Source organism: Cynara cardunculus, assembly GCF_001531365.2.
Source record: "Cynara cardunculus var. scolymus isolate 2C chromosome LG 1, CcrdV1, whole genome shotgun sequence".
Taxonomy (NCBI): domain Eukaryota; kingdom Viridiplantae; phylum Streptophyta; class Magnoliopsida; order Asterales; family Asteraceae; genus Cynara; species Cynara cardunculus.
Window position 1 is genome coordinate 6,379,726 of NC_037528.1, and position 14,691 is coordinate 6,394,416.

Sequence of the window (14,691 nt, forward strand, 5' to 3'; positions counted from 1 at the left end):
ACGAGAAGAAGAAGAAGATAACTACCAAGAGTAAAACGTGGAACGTGAAAAGATAATTATGGTTAATTAAAATAAAATAAAAATTACAAAAATTACTTAATTACATTATTGTCCTTACTAAATTATTTATATATAATAAAAGTTAATTTATTAATTAAAAAAGTTTGAGGTTATTGGGTTGTTCTCGCATTCTCGTAAATCACAGGGTTCTCGTTTGAACCTCCACCTATATATATATATATATATATATACACACACTTATACCTTGGTATTCACACGTAACATTTATGATTACATGTCATGATACAATATGCTAACCGTAGATTTTTACTTTGATTAATCTCATGTTTATACACACCTTAAAAATGTTACTGAATGTGTTTATAAATTTATAATAATGACTTATTATCATTGAGGTGAAGGATTCTGTAAGAAAAAGAATTAAGATGAGAAATGCAAAAAATGATACGTACCATTGAATCTTGATCATCTTTAGTCATTAAATAGTTTTAAATAAAATTTCAAGATCATTCATAATTCCTAATCCGTCTGAATTTTTTTGATTGAGAACAAAATGACAAAAAATGGAATATGTTTTCGGATCAAAGAAATATAATCGATAATTGCAATAATTACAATGATTAAATAGGTTATTTTATATATGGCATATGCCCAATACAAATACCATAAGGAAAAGTCGACTTAGCATATATTTTGCTCCCCCTTTTTATTAATCGTGATTCACACAGTTGTACGCTGTTGACTACCACCATTTTAATACTAAAATTAGTATCTTATTCTTAATTCATAAAATCAGCTTGTTGAAAATGTCACAATATTATTATAGAAGGCACGTGAATGAAGGGTTTTTTCTCTCATGCATCGGGTAACAACCTTGATTATTATTATGTTTCTTACCAGGTAAAGTTCTCGTCCTTTGTCATGCTCACTCGGTAATGAAAGTGACCCTGTAAAACGCTTACCCGATAAGTATTTAGTAAACAACGCAAAATATATGTATATATATATATAGGGGCAAGTTTATTTGTTAACCCAAATTATGGTGTTAAGTTTGTTAACCAATCTTGACCATTCTTTAAAATTTGTGGCTAAGATCATTCATGACATAAATGTAAATAATTGCACATATAGAAAAGGTAACATAAGTGAACAATATTTACAAGAGGTATTTTGGGAAAAGATTTTAGTTGTCCATTGATGATAGTGAGACGTTATGTAACCGCCCATTAATGACAATGGTTGTAACAGTCCATTAATAACAATGAAACTATTTGAGAATTAATCTGGTCATCGAATCAAAACCAACAGCAAGATCTCCGATACCAGATTCTTCTACAGTTTTTTTTGTTAATGGTTCATATATGAACAAGTATTTGATATTTATGGGAATTGTTCATGTGTGTGTTTGACATAAGGGTTCATATATGTCGAGTCGTGTTCATATGGTTGTATGAATGTTCATATATGTAAATTTGTGTTCATATGGTCACACATGTTCATCATCTTTCGTATGTTTATTTATGTCAATATATGCATATTTATACCAATTGTACATATATGTCAATCTGTGTTCGTAATTGACACAAAGGTTCATATATGTCGAGTTGTGTTCATATGGTTGTACGAATGTTCATATATGTGAATTTGTGTTCATATGGTCATACATATTCATCATCTTTCGTGTGTTCATTTGGGTAAATGTGTGTTCATATTTATACCAACTGTACATATAATTCAATCTATGTTCGTAATTGTCACAAGGGTTCATATATGTCAATTTGTGTTCGTAGTTGACACAATGATTCATATATGTCGAGTTGTGTTTATATGGTTGTACAAATGTTCTCATATGTGAATTTATGTTCATATGGTCACACATGTTCATCATCTTTCCTACATGTCAATTTGAACGATACCGAAAACTTTATTACCGGCTATCCTCCACCAATCACAAATTCATAAACATTAGAGATAGAAAAAAAGAAAATTACATATATAACCTTGTCATTAAATTCTAAGATAGATAAGAACTTGATATTAAGATGGATTATGATTGATTGAAAATGGTTAACAAAGTTAACAGAATAATCGGGGTAACATTTAAACCAAACGCTCTCTCTCTCTCTCTCTCTTTATATATATATATATATATATATATATATATAAAGGGAGGTTCAGGGAAAATCCCAAAAAAATTAAAAACTAGAAAGCACCCTAGTAATCATTAATTTGGATTGTATGCATATGTGTATACAAGTAATTGAAGTTGTTTTTTTATTGCTATACACATGTACATACCAGACAAATCGCTTACAAATTATTTGTATGCACATGTGCATATGTAAAGATGAATGGTTGTCATAGTGTTCCTTAATTTTTTATTTTTTTTGCAGTTTTCCCCTAAAACTGGCCCTATGTGAAAAACACAAAAAGTTAATAATGAAAAACTGAATAACACCTTTGTAACCATTCATTTTGACGGTATGCACATATACATACAAGTAATTTGTACACAATTTGTCCGATATACGCATAACATACATATGTGCATAAAAACCAAGAAACAACTTCAATTACTTATACACATATGCATACCATCCAAATAAATAATTACCAGAATGTCCTTCACTATTTTAAAATTTTTTTACTTAAGTTTATATATAACATTATCATTATCTATTAGATCCTACGAAATACGTGGAATTATAATTTATTAGCTTATAAAAAAGCTAGAATTATGATTATTATAATAATTATTGTCGGTAGGGAAGGAGCGTGCAACTTATGGCTAATTAATCAAAGTTAATATCACTCCACATGCTACCAAATCAAGTCTCGACTTCATCAAAATCAGCCGGCCAGCAAAGACGACGACGATGTTCCTATAAGTAACCTTCGGTGATAACCATGCACATGCCTACATTCTACTTATTTCCCACGCCCGCTCCCATACTCCCATTCCCATTGGAATCATTCTAACTTTCGTATCATGTACATGACTTCCGAGGAACAACTGCAATCTTCCCACACAAACACGAGTGGATTCGATTCCCGCACCGGAATCTACCACTCCCTCCTCCAACTCGGGGATAATCGAAACATCCCCACCACTCCGTACCTCGACACTGCTACATTTGTCTTGTCACAATTTCCGCAGCGGGACCAAGCAGAGTCGAAACTCGCTCTCATTGACTCGGTTACAAACAAGCGACTCACCTACAGTCAACTCCAACGCTCAATCTACTCGTTGGCAGCTGGCCTGCACCATGGACTTGGTGTCTGTAAAGGTGATGTCGTCTTTGTGTTGTCGCCAAATTCAATCCTCTACCCGACCATATGCCTAGCCATATTTTTGGTCGGTGGAGTCCTCACCACAGCTAACCCACTTAACACGGAGTCGGAAATAACCAAGCAAGTGCTTGATTCAGGTGCCAAACTAGCCATTGCTGATCCTCGGGAGGTCCATAAGTTGGCATCAACTAAGCTGCCTGTTCTCCTTACTTACCGTCCTTCCAGTGGGGATGAACTGTCTGTAGAAGAACTGATCGACAACTGTGGACCGATGGAGTTGCCGGAAACCCAATCAACTCAGTCGGATACTGCAGCAATACTATATTCCTCGGGAACTACTGGAGTGAGCAAGGGTGTTATACTAACACATGCAAATATCATTTCGGTCATGACGCTCCTAAAATGGTCGGTCGACAACACATCGGCCAACAATGACGTTTTTCTATGTTTCATACCCATGTTTCACATTTATGGTCTTGCGTTTTTCGGTTTGGGGCTGTTTTGCTGCGGTACTACAACGGTTTTGATGCAAAGATATGACTTCCAAGCCATGTTAGAAGCCATACACACTCATAAGGTCAATAACATACCAGCAGTTCCTCCAGTTATCCTAAATCTGGTGAAATACAAGGGTGGATACGACTTGTCGTCTTTGCGACGAGTGGGGTCAGGTGCTGCACCCTTGAGCAAGGAATTGGTGGATGCGTTCAGATTGAAGTTTCCGTGGGTTGCCCTCAGGCCTGGGTATGGGCTAACCGAGAGTTGTGGGGCAGCAACCTTATTTATTTCTAATGAAGAAGCCAAATCTCATCCTGCCGCTTCGGGAACTTTGCTACCGACTTTCTGTGCTAAGGTGGTTGATTATGAAACAGGAATTGCTATGCCGCCCTATAGAGAAGGAGAGCTATGGTTAAACGGACCAGCTGTGATGAAAGGTTATTTGGGAAATGAGGCTGCAACTGCTGCAACCATCGACTCAGATGGATGGTTGAGGACTGGAGATCTTTGTTACTTTGACAAAGATGGGTGCCTCTATATTGTCGATAGGATAAAGGAGCTCATAAAGCATAACGGGTATCAGGTATAGCCTCAAAGAGAACGAGTATGTGTGCGTTTTGAAATATGATGAAATGAGACATGGACTTTCTCTTTATTTAACACACTTTCACTAGTCGGGGCTCTTTACAGAATCAGTCATTCTACTCTTTGGGGTAGAAGTCAGGTCTGTGTGGATCCCACCCGGCCACCCCCCAAATCCCACCTCCTGGTGCTTGGGCTGGTTTGGTTTTATGAAATGACATGAACTTCATATGCAGGTAGCTCCAGCAGAACTAGAAGCCATACTACTAACCCATCCTCATATACTCGACGCAGCAGTCATACCGTGAGTTTCTGTGTGCTTGTGTGTGCGTGTGTTTTCAGGTGTTCTAAGAAATTTCTGCAATGTTGTAGATTAGAAGATGAGGAGGCAGGTGAGATACCTATGGCGTACGTGGTGAGAGAAGCTGAATCTCAACTTGGTGAAGACCAAGTCATTCAATTTGTTGCTAGTCAGGTTCGTCTAGACAACATCATTTCCGGCCCTAACGAGCTGCAACACGAATCATCTTGACTACAATTACTTACTTGCATGTTTCAGGTGGCTCCATTCAAGAAGGTGAAGAAAGTTTCCTTCATTAACGTAATACCAAAGTCTGCTGCAGGCAAGATATTGCGAAAGGATTTAGTGGCACAAAGCAGACGATATGTGAAGTCCAAACTTTAACAACCAAATTTTTGCTTCAATATGTATGCATTCGATCACAAAGCGGGAAAGTTTCAAGAAATGGATCTATCGTTCTATTGTTTTTATTAACCATATAAATAAGAATACTATAAGGGATTCAAGTTCTTATGTACAAGTAAACATTACATATTTACCTTTGTAACTCCTTGTGTAATCTACATTTCTTAGTAACATTGAAATCTGCAGAAAGACTAATATTAAGATTTCTGAATAGATAGGATAAAATGCAGAATGATGTTGAAAAATAGAACATGCCATCACTTCACTAACGAAGAAAAGTAAAATTATCTCGCAATTTACCTTTTAGACCAGCATCCTTCGTTCCTTGTTGCAACCAAAACATCTTCTTTGCAAAAGAACACTGCCTTTTGCAAGTATGAACAGTCATGGACAAAAATGTACAAGTATGATGCTTTTTTCTTTTCTTTTGCATTAACCTGTCTGCAGTTTGTCCAAAAACACTCATTTTTACCCAGTGTTTTTCTTCCTTCTTTGTTTTGCAGAAACAAGGGAAGTGATGATGGTTAGAAAAGTTGAATAATATTAAATTTTAACAGAAGAAATCAAGCAAACTTCACCTTGAATGATATCCAACAGGAGAGAAGGAAATTGCAGTCTTCGGCATTTGAAACTGCATCATAGCTGTAATCAACAAATCAAAGCATGAAAAAGAACATAACATGTGCAGAATCCACCAAGAACAAGAATAAGAATCAGTCGCTTCACAATCCTACAGGCTAAGAAGCATATCAGGGTGAATATTACATATACTGAAATAAGTCCATGAAAACCATCAAGAAAGCATGGTCAGATCATTCTGCCATTCTCTTTGAACAAGTCAATTAATTGAATAATATCAAATGCACAGAGTTGTGATCCGGAAAAAATGAAGAGATTTCAAACTTGAAAAGAAATTACCATTACATGGTCACAAAATGGTGAAGCTCTTTCTTGAATTTTGAAACATTCAAAAGAAAGCAGTGTATTGGGAGTATCCGACTTATATTGAATGAAATATTTGGTCTTTAAGGTGCTAAACTTGCAAGTTGATCCGTTTCATATCACCAATCTATCCAGATATCCACCTCCAAACTCCACCTGAACCCTGTCTTTGGTCAGTTGCAGCAAGCTCCATGTCCTGCTCGATTGCTGATTTTTGCGAGCGCAGTGTTTGAACCTCTTGCTCAATTGACTGCATTGATGATAGCATCTTCTGCAGCTCCAAGATCTGTGCCTGAAGTCACCATAATGAATGGATTGTAATATTACCATCACACACAATGAAAACTCAAATCAAACTTTTAGAAAATAATGGAGAGATGCAATCTTTTCAAATTCCAACAAGAGAATTTACTCCCTCCCATGAGCATTGCAACAAATTAATCTGCTTGTAGTTCAGAAAAAGTGTTTGCCTGTTAATCAAATGCCTAAGTTACTTCTTCAATAATGACTAAATAAGGACAAAAAAGCAATATTGCCAATTGGTAACAATTATAATGGGAAAATAGTTCATATAGCTTGAAAGTTGGCCGAAAAGGCACTAGCAATATGTATCATTACAAAGGAAGTTGTTGCAATTTCATTGGGTGGACAAATATTTACCATGAGAAAGAATATGTAATTTATAAATATTATACAGATCATTTACTGAGGATAGTAAAGAAAGGAAAAAAGAACCTCCAGATCAGCACATCTTGATTTCTCAGAAGCCAGTTGTCCTTGAACCGAATGCAATTCCTGCAGTAAGTTGATTATAGAGAATTTCAAAGTCATAACGTGAATAACAGAATTAGCAACCATCAACCAAGCATACCTTGGTTAAGTCTACACGAGTACCATTACATTCCACAAGCTTTTCCATCAGAGCAGAATTTTCTGTTTTGACCTCGGCAATGGACGATTCCAACATTTTCTTCTCTCCTTTGAGCACACCAACTTCAACTGAGAGATCCACTTTAGGTTTTGAATGCTCGATAGTTGAGAAGTCTAAGCTTTCAGACTTGGCTAGGGCATATGCAGCAGTTACAGAAGCTGCTGCAGCTGCAGCTGCTGGTGACTGAAAGATCTTTGGTTGTTTGGAATCTTTTGGTTTAGGCCTCATCACAAATACCTTTATTCATAGAAAGCACAGGGACCATATAAGAGAACAGTTTTACTTATGATGGATTAGTGAAATCAGAAAACGAAGAAATGAATTTGGAAGGTGATTAGTCAGAGAAAAATAAAGTTAGTAGGCATTTATACAATAACTAAAGTAGATCCTTATGATTGGATAACATGCAAGAAGTAAAGCCAAAAGATATCTACCAAAATATCTTCATAAAGCATATGCCACGTATTTTAGTTTCAGACAATCAAGCAAATAATGATTAAGAAAGCAGATTATTTTGTATTGATGTTGCAACCTGCCAAGGTCTCAAATGGGGACACGGAGCCTGAAGCGGAACTTCCTATTGGAGGAATAACTAGCATATAAGTCTATCCATTACAGCCTGTGTGGTGGCTGTATTTAATTTTCTTCTTCCAAGCCAACCCTTGTAACAACAACTACCACTATTTTTGGTTGGCTCTCCAAAATCATTACACATATTTCCAGGATAAATTTCACAACTTTACAATCCAAAAGAGCGGGTCTTTTAGCTATGATGATAGCAAAACAAACTTTGGGATAGTCATCTATTTCATTTTAATAATGATAGGGATCAATTCATTCCTAGTTTCTGCTACTGATCGTATCTAACAACCAACATGGTGGTGCTCTAGGGAGCACGATTGCTAGAGAAAGGGAGAAACAAAAGTAATGCTTTATATTCTTCATTTCTAGTCCCCCTTCCCAAATACATTGAGTGAGATGAATAAGGTTTAAAGTGGAAGTGCCAAAAATGGCTGAATATGACAGAAAAGTGGACTAGTTCCTTCGCAGAATCCCATGAAGATCAGTTAAATCATAAAGAACATATGTATTGCATCCCATAATGAAACAGACATGGAAACTAGGTCATGCTATATTCTCCATGGCGATAAAAACACACCTTGGCACTCTACTATCCTTATAATACACAATGTCCATAGATGCATGTATAGTTGGCTAGGAGAAGATAGATTTTCTTTAAACTACAACAATCACAATACCTCATTGTTGTATTTCCCATTATAGCCCCCAAAAGCAACCAAAAACTGCTCATCGTCTATTAATGCTGCTGATACAGAGAGCCCCTGTTTCATGTCAAATAGAGAATAAATAGGATGAAAATACAAACACCTCCTCGTGTGAACTCATAATTATTATCTTAAAAAAGAATATTGTAAATAACAAAGAAAATCATCTATATATAACAAAAATGTAGATCTACATTTTTGCAACGTTCACTCTTTCAATATAATGAAAAGGATAGATATGTAAACAAACTACAAGATATTGTAAACTAAACTAGAGCAACCACAATGATAGTAAAATCTTGAGCAGTATCTCAGGTGTAATCAACAGCTCAACATCCCAAGTAGAAGTTGGTTTGCTTATTCGAAAATCAGTATTCCAAATTAATGATAAGCAACGATATTATTGTTAGAAAGCTTCAAATACACTAAACTGCAATGAGATGTGACATTATATGAAGTTATGAACTAATGACTTTGTATCTTATCAAAGATAACATCTGCTTAATTCATGTCTGAAACCTCAACGGGTTGACCTACGATAAGGCTTAAAACCTTGATTGTAAGAGGTATCAAGTTCTAATCCCATGGGTGCTATCAACTTCTTAGGGGCCCATGCTATTCTCCTGAAAGCCTAAAGTTAGTTTGGTCCATGTGGATAGACACCATTGACTAATTGGGTAAAAGCTGTTAGGTATCACAGTAATTCAAAATATAATATTCATGTCTGAAGGAGTAATACTCAAGCTTTTTAAGTGCTTAAACAGTACAACCTAAATTCGTTTGCAGTTGTAGCAAATATCTGAAATGGTCGTAAGGAAATGAAACTAAGGGACTGAAAATACTCCAAAGCATTACACTTGCAAACAATCAAAATCAATGAAGACATAGAATAGTGACCTCACTGGCGAGTGGATCTCTTCCCTTCACATTTGTCAAAACTGAGATGGCAAGCTTGGGCATATCCATCACCAATGTTTCCGAGGCACCTGCAACAAAAGGTCATATCGAGATTGTATACAGAAATTTAAAACATAATCACGCTTCATATTTCATAGTGGGCAAGCTTGTTCTAGCTAATTTGCTCTTGTCCTATTTACATCCGTACCACTTCTATTATCGCCACCGCCAACCATAAACCACTTTTCATCGATAGATACCCCGGCATGGCCTGCCCTAGGAGACACCACATCCCCTTGAATCTGCGGTTGGGACCATTCTAACTGCAATACAGTAGAAAATTTATCATGCTAAAAGCAAGAGTTAAATTAGAAGTGAAGCACAAAAAGGTGTTTATTTGTATATGATATGTAGTACAACGACCACTTTGCCAACAGCCATTATTACAATATTTAATACAATTGTTGAGAAAAAGGGAGAAATTCTAGCGGTGGATATTTGCACATAAAGCTACACAAACTTGTCCTTGATACATGTACTCGTAAGTGATGACAATCCTTTCAGGTAAGTTGATGACAGCCAATGTTTCAGATGCAAGTTTAAATGGTTTTGCCATTTTATGCAGACCTAGCACTTTCCCTTTATTTTGTTTCATCTATGTTAATTTATGACAATTATGCAATGATGACCTTTTCAAGTCCTGATTAAGTCAGTGTACCTAGAGATTCTAAGACGCCTGGTGCAGTAACTGATGTAAGAGTTCATAGAGCCAATACAATTTTTACCTCTCTTGATTGTGGAATTTTAGTCATGGTGTATGCATGTGGGTCTTGAGGAAAAAGAAGTAGCTGACATACAATCTGCAGGGTCTAGGGATGCCATGGAGAAAATCTTTCCTTCAAAAATCTATCCCCAATGAACTATGCAGACAACTTTATAATCCTAGAACCAATTACCAAGGACTTACACATCCCTCTGCCCCATTTTCAACCAGCACCATCTTTAAGATGGAAACCATAAGGCAAGTATGCCATGACGAAATTGTTTAATTCATTATGTCATTATATTGTGAGGTGATGAAAACGGAACATGCCTTTGATAACTAGTGCTACTTCAACTTTATTGCTTATAATAAGAGAGACATGTCATTTCCATTTCTATTCAAAATGAACTTAGACTCATGTCAGATCCACAAGCACACACATATATTGATACTGGACAAGACTACACAAGACTAGAGTGAACTAGTTTTTTGTATGACTAGTATAGAATTAATTAGGACCCTGGGAACCGCCCAGAGTGTGCCACGTGTCCCTCTTCAGGATGAATATTCATCATGATGAATATGGACGTGTTATTCATCATGAAGCACACATTCATGATGAATGTTACAACATTTATGATGAATAACACGTCCATGTTCCTAGCGAATATGCCAAGTGTCGCGTTGTGGACGGTTCCCAGGTTCCTAATTAATTTTAGGGCCCTAAACGGAATTTGCCCTATATAATATTATTTATCTACCTAATATTTTTATGTTTTATATTATATATAGATATATAGACGTATAATATTTTATATCATATACAATTAAATAGACAATATATATATATATATATGTATATGTATAGTATATTGGTCAAGGAAGGTGATGCGGAAAGGAAAAATGAGGTAGAATTGTCCTTTGTTAAACAATCCCACCTTGTTCCACCTATTATGGTTGGAAAAAAAAAATATAATAACCATCTCATCTAATCCACTTCGTCCCAAGTCTACATCTTACCAAGCATGGGATGGGATAAAAGTTTTTTGTCCAGTTCTGTCTTGTCACGTCCCATGTACCAAACGCACACTAGGAGAATTAATTATCTGTAAAGTATATCTATAATATCCAAATTAAGAAGCTTGTTGCTTAATCGCATTACTGATTACTAAAGACTAAAGAGATCATGGACGTTGCTTTGACAATAGTTGTAATCGGGTAGACAGTAGTGATTATAATTGGTGACTGGAGGGGTGGTGTCATGGTAATGGGAATGCTAAAAATAATTGAAAGATATGAACTCCAATTTATTGTCCAATTTAGGTATAGGATTAAGGCACAAGATCAATATAGAATATTGGAGTCTGAAATCAGAAAATATGAGCTACTCAAGCTTCTAAGAACATATGCAATTGTTAAAAAAAAATATAGAACAGTTCTGTGCTAAAAGTGAAGGCGTAAACGTATATAGCATGAACTTTCACTCTTTTGAGTTTTTTCCTAATTGACTTCAACCGTCGATTACATTTACCTCCAGGTCATGGTCTCCTCATTAAAGATCCATATCATCTTTTACACTCATAGTACCTACGCTTACTACTTGGGACAGTGGTTAATGACCAGGTTATGTCAATCTGCACAGGCACTCTTTAAGTAAGAACCCTGCAACATGTACATCTCAAAACATCCATTAAGATTCTTACTCTGTAATTCATTAATCACCATCCAATTTCAGGTTAGATCGGTTATGTTCAATGGAAATAAAGTACCAGAGAGAAGGTATGATCAGAGAAAATCAGATAGTCCATGGAGAAACAATATAATCTGGGAAGATCACACCACATAAAGAAATCCTATCTCTAAGCCACTGCAATCCGATCAACCATATATAATCCTAGAATCCAAATGGTATGTAGTCAAGATGTCTCTTAAAGATGGGATTATTGTGGGACATGTGCAATTCACAGTACTGGTCAGCTGCTCTATGGTGGTGGTACTTGATGTTGTGCAAATGAAGGGTGACAGAAGTGCCAATGTGGTGGTGGAAGAGGAGTCATGCTAGTGATTGTCGATATATGTGAACAAAAAGGATTTCCTAATTGAGATAATAGCACAAAAAAATATAAGCACTTACAGTCTCCAAATCCAGCACGTGCAGATCATTGAAGAAAATTGAATGAGAACAGCCACCAAATATTTGCAGGTAGCGGTCCGCATGCACTGCGGCAGTATGATCAAATCTGGGAGCTGGAGGAGTCTGTCTATCAAAGCAGAAGAAATTAATGTATAAACTTTTTAAAGCATGCAATGAGAAGGGTATGTTAATCATGAAAAAATTATATCAATAAACTGATAGACAATGTTTGTAAATATACTTACATAGTCTCAGCAACATTCCAAGTCATAGTCGTTAGATCAAGAACGTGAACATCATTCATAAGTCTTCTATGTTTGTCCTCTCCACCAAACATTATGAGTTTCGAACCAACCAATGAAACAGATTGTCCACCACGAGCTACCTAAAAGATACACCACCAGGGTAACTAATGACCATTTTCACTAATTTCTACTCGGTGTACTTCGAAAATACATGTTATACACCCTCTACGCAGATTAAAGCAGCCACTTGAGCACTTTAGGTTGTCCCAATATCAATCAAAATAACTGTTGTCGAGAGCAATCCTGACTTCTCTTCCATAATTACTTTATTTTATGTGTCAAATGTCTTCACAATCCACTGAGAACATGCAACTCCTCTCTCTCTCTGTATATATATATAAGTGTGTGTGTGTGTGTGTGCATGATATAACATGAGAGAGAGAGAGAGAGAGAAGTTGAAGTTTTTAGTAGAGATAGAAAAAGGTGAATCTTAAATTTGGGTACACTTGGAGTTGGTGCCAAATATTGGGAAAAGACATACAAATGATATCCTTTCCATATGGTCATTTTGACTGGAAATGGAGAGAGTACAAATAATAACTAATACAGCATATAACATTAGATTCGTTAATTACCGGAACTTTTCCTGTGGCCTCCATCACCCCCCACATGTGTGACTCAAGATCAAAGAAACGCACTACAATAACCCGTAAAGTTCAATCAGAATTAAATGCTTATTGAGGGACAGAAGTCAGAATGGCTCTGTTGAGAGAGCAAACCTGTCACATTATCATAGGTATCCTTTGAGTGACCACCAAGGAAGAGGAGTGTGTTTCCCCACTTAACCTACATTAACGGGTGTAGTAAAGAGCCGAGTTAAGTGACAAAAGAAACTAGTACAGCTACATCATGGTGAATGGAAGTTACAGAAAATGCCACAAGATTGCTCACCATACTATGACCAGATATAGCAGGGAAATTTTCCAGTAGTGTACTATCTTTATCATTTTCAGCTTCTAATTTTGTGCTTAGTTTAATAGTTGACCAGCTTAAACTTTTCAGATCGAATGCCTGCAGCCACAAAACCACCTATTAGAAAACCTACAATGGAAATAGGATTACTTGTGATAAGCAAATATATGTTGGCATAACAATAAAGATACCTGCACATCAGATAAGTATCGCCCGTTACGACTTCCACCAACAATGTAAAGCTTCTCATCAACAACAACTGCAGCATGCTACAATGAAAGAAGAAAATGACATATAAGCAGAGGAACGCAAAGATAATCCTATAACAAATAATATATATATATATATATATATGTGTGTGTGTGTGTGTATAATACAGTTGACAACATCTATGTGATGTTCGATTTATAGCTTCCAAACTCCTAGCAGAAAAGATATGAGCAAACCTTATAGCGAGCTGATGGTCGTCGCCCAGCTACTGGGAGGGCAACCCATTGGTCAGAGTCTAAAAGCGAATGCCAATTGCGGCTATCTGTTGCCATGTTAGCTTTCCTTGAGATCAATGAGCTTTGTCTGATTAAAGAACCCATCAGTTATAGTAACAACTAAGAAGAGCAACATAAATTATGACTTCTTCCATCCCATAAAAATCGAAAGTTTTAACTAGTTACATGGTTCAGTAAACTAAAATTTATACCATCAGTGAATTTTTACGATGATAACAGGCAAACAAGTAAATTTAGCTTGAACTTTTACCAAAAAAAATGTTGCAATCAGAAGGGCACATGCTTTGGACAATTCATCAGTTGATTTGATTCATTTGATAATGAACTTTTGCATCCCAAGGGGCTCGGGAAATGTTTGCCTTATCACTTTACTCGGTCTCGAGTAAATCACAATTACACCAAATTTATGATTACACTAAAATCACCAACATCCTCTAAATCTAATCCAGTCTACACTAATATCAAATCCTATTAGTTCCATTTCACAACCGCACTCTACATATCTTGAATTTACCGATTTCAATCCATACTTTATACTTGAGTTCAAATTGTAGTTTCCGTCTTAGCCACCATTCTCCCTCGACGGAACACAATCATTCATAATCCAACCAAATTAAAAAAACCATTCACCACTACATTTACTAAAAACAGTAGATCACACAAAGTACATACAAGATTGGGAGTTTAAGCGATACTTACCCAAAATCGTGTCGAATTTCTTCGAGATTTCCTTCAAATCAAATTGATTATAAGTAGAAGAGAAGAAAAGTAATGCACCGAAATCAAGCGGCAATCGTGGCCGCCAGTCCGATCACGATGGCAGTTTGATCTAGATACTGAGACGAGAAACCGTAATGGGGGGAAGGTAGTCGTCGGTTGTACTTGTACCTTGTTCGGATATCCCTTTTTGCAGAGCT

The 14,691-nt window shown here is 36.3% G+C and overlaps 2 protein-coding genes across 4 annotated transcripts; one reads left to right on the forward strand and one right to left on the reverse strand.

Moving 5' to 3' along the window:
• Positions 1-3,016: 3,016 nt before the first annotated feature.
• LOC112527391 (4-coumarate--CoA ligase-like 5) lies at positions 3,017-5,397 on the forward strand. The gene is made up of 4 exons (XM_025138024.1): positions 3,017-4,393; positions 4,629-4,696; positions 4,765-4,867; positions 4,952-5,397. Exons 1-4 carry the CDS (start codon positions 3,017-3,019, stop codon positions 5,075-5,077), a joined length of 1,674 nt encoding a protein of 557 aa, XP_024993792.1. The 3' UTR covers positions 5,078-5,397.
• Positions 5,398-5,720: 323 nt separating this feature from the next.
• On the reverse strand, positions 5,721-14,691 carry LOC112502682 (acyl-CoA-binding domain-containing protein 4-like). Of its 3 annotated transcripts, none has more exons than XR_003067745.1 (14): positions 13,715-14,085; positions 13,460-13,537; positions 13,248-13,367; positions 13,076-13,142; positions 12,932-12,993; positions 12,297-12,436; positions 12,052-12,178; positions 9,363-9,477; positions 9,155-9,243; positions 8,231-8,314; positions 6,912-7,208; positions 6,776-6,835; positions 6,017-6,332; positions 5,721-5,740 (listed from the first exon to the last, which is right to left on the reverse strand). XR_003067745.1 is itself a non-coding variant. In XM_025106674.1 (14 exons), exons 2-14 carry the CDS (start codon positions 13,808-13,810, stop codon positions 6,168-6,170), a joined length of 1,500 nt encoding a protein of 499 aa, XP_024962442.1. In that variant the 5' UTR covers positions 13,811-13,841; positions 14,474-14,691; the 3' UTR covers positions 5,894-6,167. The 3 variants fall into 3 exon arrangements, 2 of the variants coding, with proteins under 2 accessions (XP_024962442.1, XP_024962434.1); XM_025106674.1 differs by lacking the exon at positions 5,721-5,740 and adding an exon at positions 14,474-14,691 and having other exon boundaries at positions 5,894-6,332; positions 13,715-13,841; XM_025106666.1 differs by lacking the exon at positions 5,721-5,740 and having other exon boundaries at positions 5,894-6,332.

Bases quoted from the DNA above. Each gene is read 5' to 3' on its own strand.
- LOC112527391 (XM_025138024.1), top strand. From the start codon at position 3,017: ATGACTTCCGAGGAACAACTGCAATCTTCCCACACAAACACGAGTGGA. The intron at 4,697-4,764 runs GTGAGTTTCTGT...GCAATGTTGTAG, and splicing joins CTCGACGCAGCAGTCATACC to ATTAGAAGATGAGGAGGCAG. The intron at 4,868-4,951 runs GTTCGTCTAGAC...TGCATGTTTCAG, and splicing joins TTCAATTTGTTGCTAGTCAG to GTGGCTCCATTCAAGAAGGT.
- LOC112502682 (XM_025106666.1), bottom strand. From the start codon at position 13,858: ATGGGTTCTTTAATCAGACAAAGCTCATTGATCTCAAGGAAAGCTAAC. The intron at 13,143-13,247 runs GTGAGCAATCTT...CCGTTAATGTAG, and splicing joins CTATATCTGGTCATAGTATG to GTTAAGTGGGGAAACACACT. The intron at 12,179-12,296 runs GTAAGTATATTT...CTGCTTTGATAG, and splicing joins TGGAATGTTGCTGAGACTAT to ACAGACTCCTCCAGCTCCCA.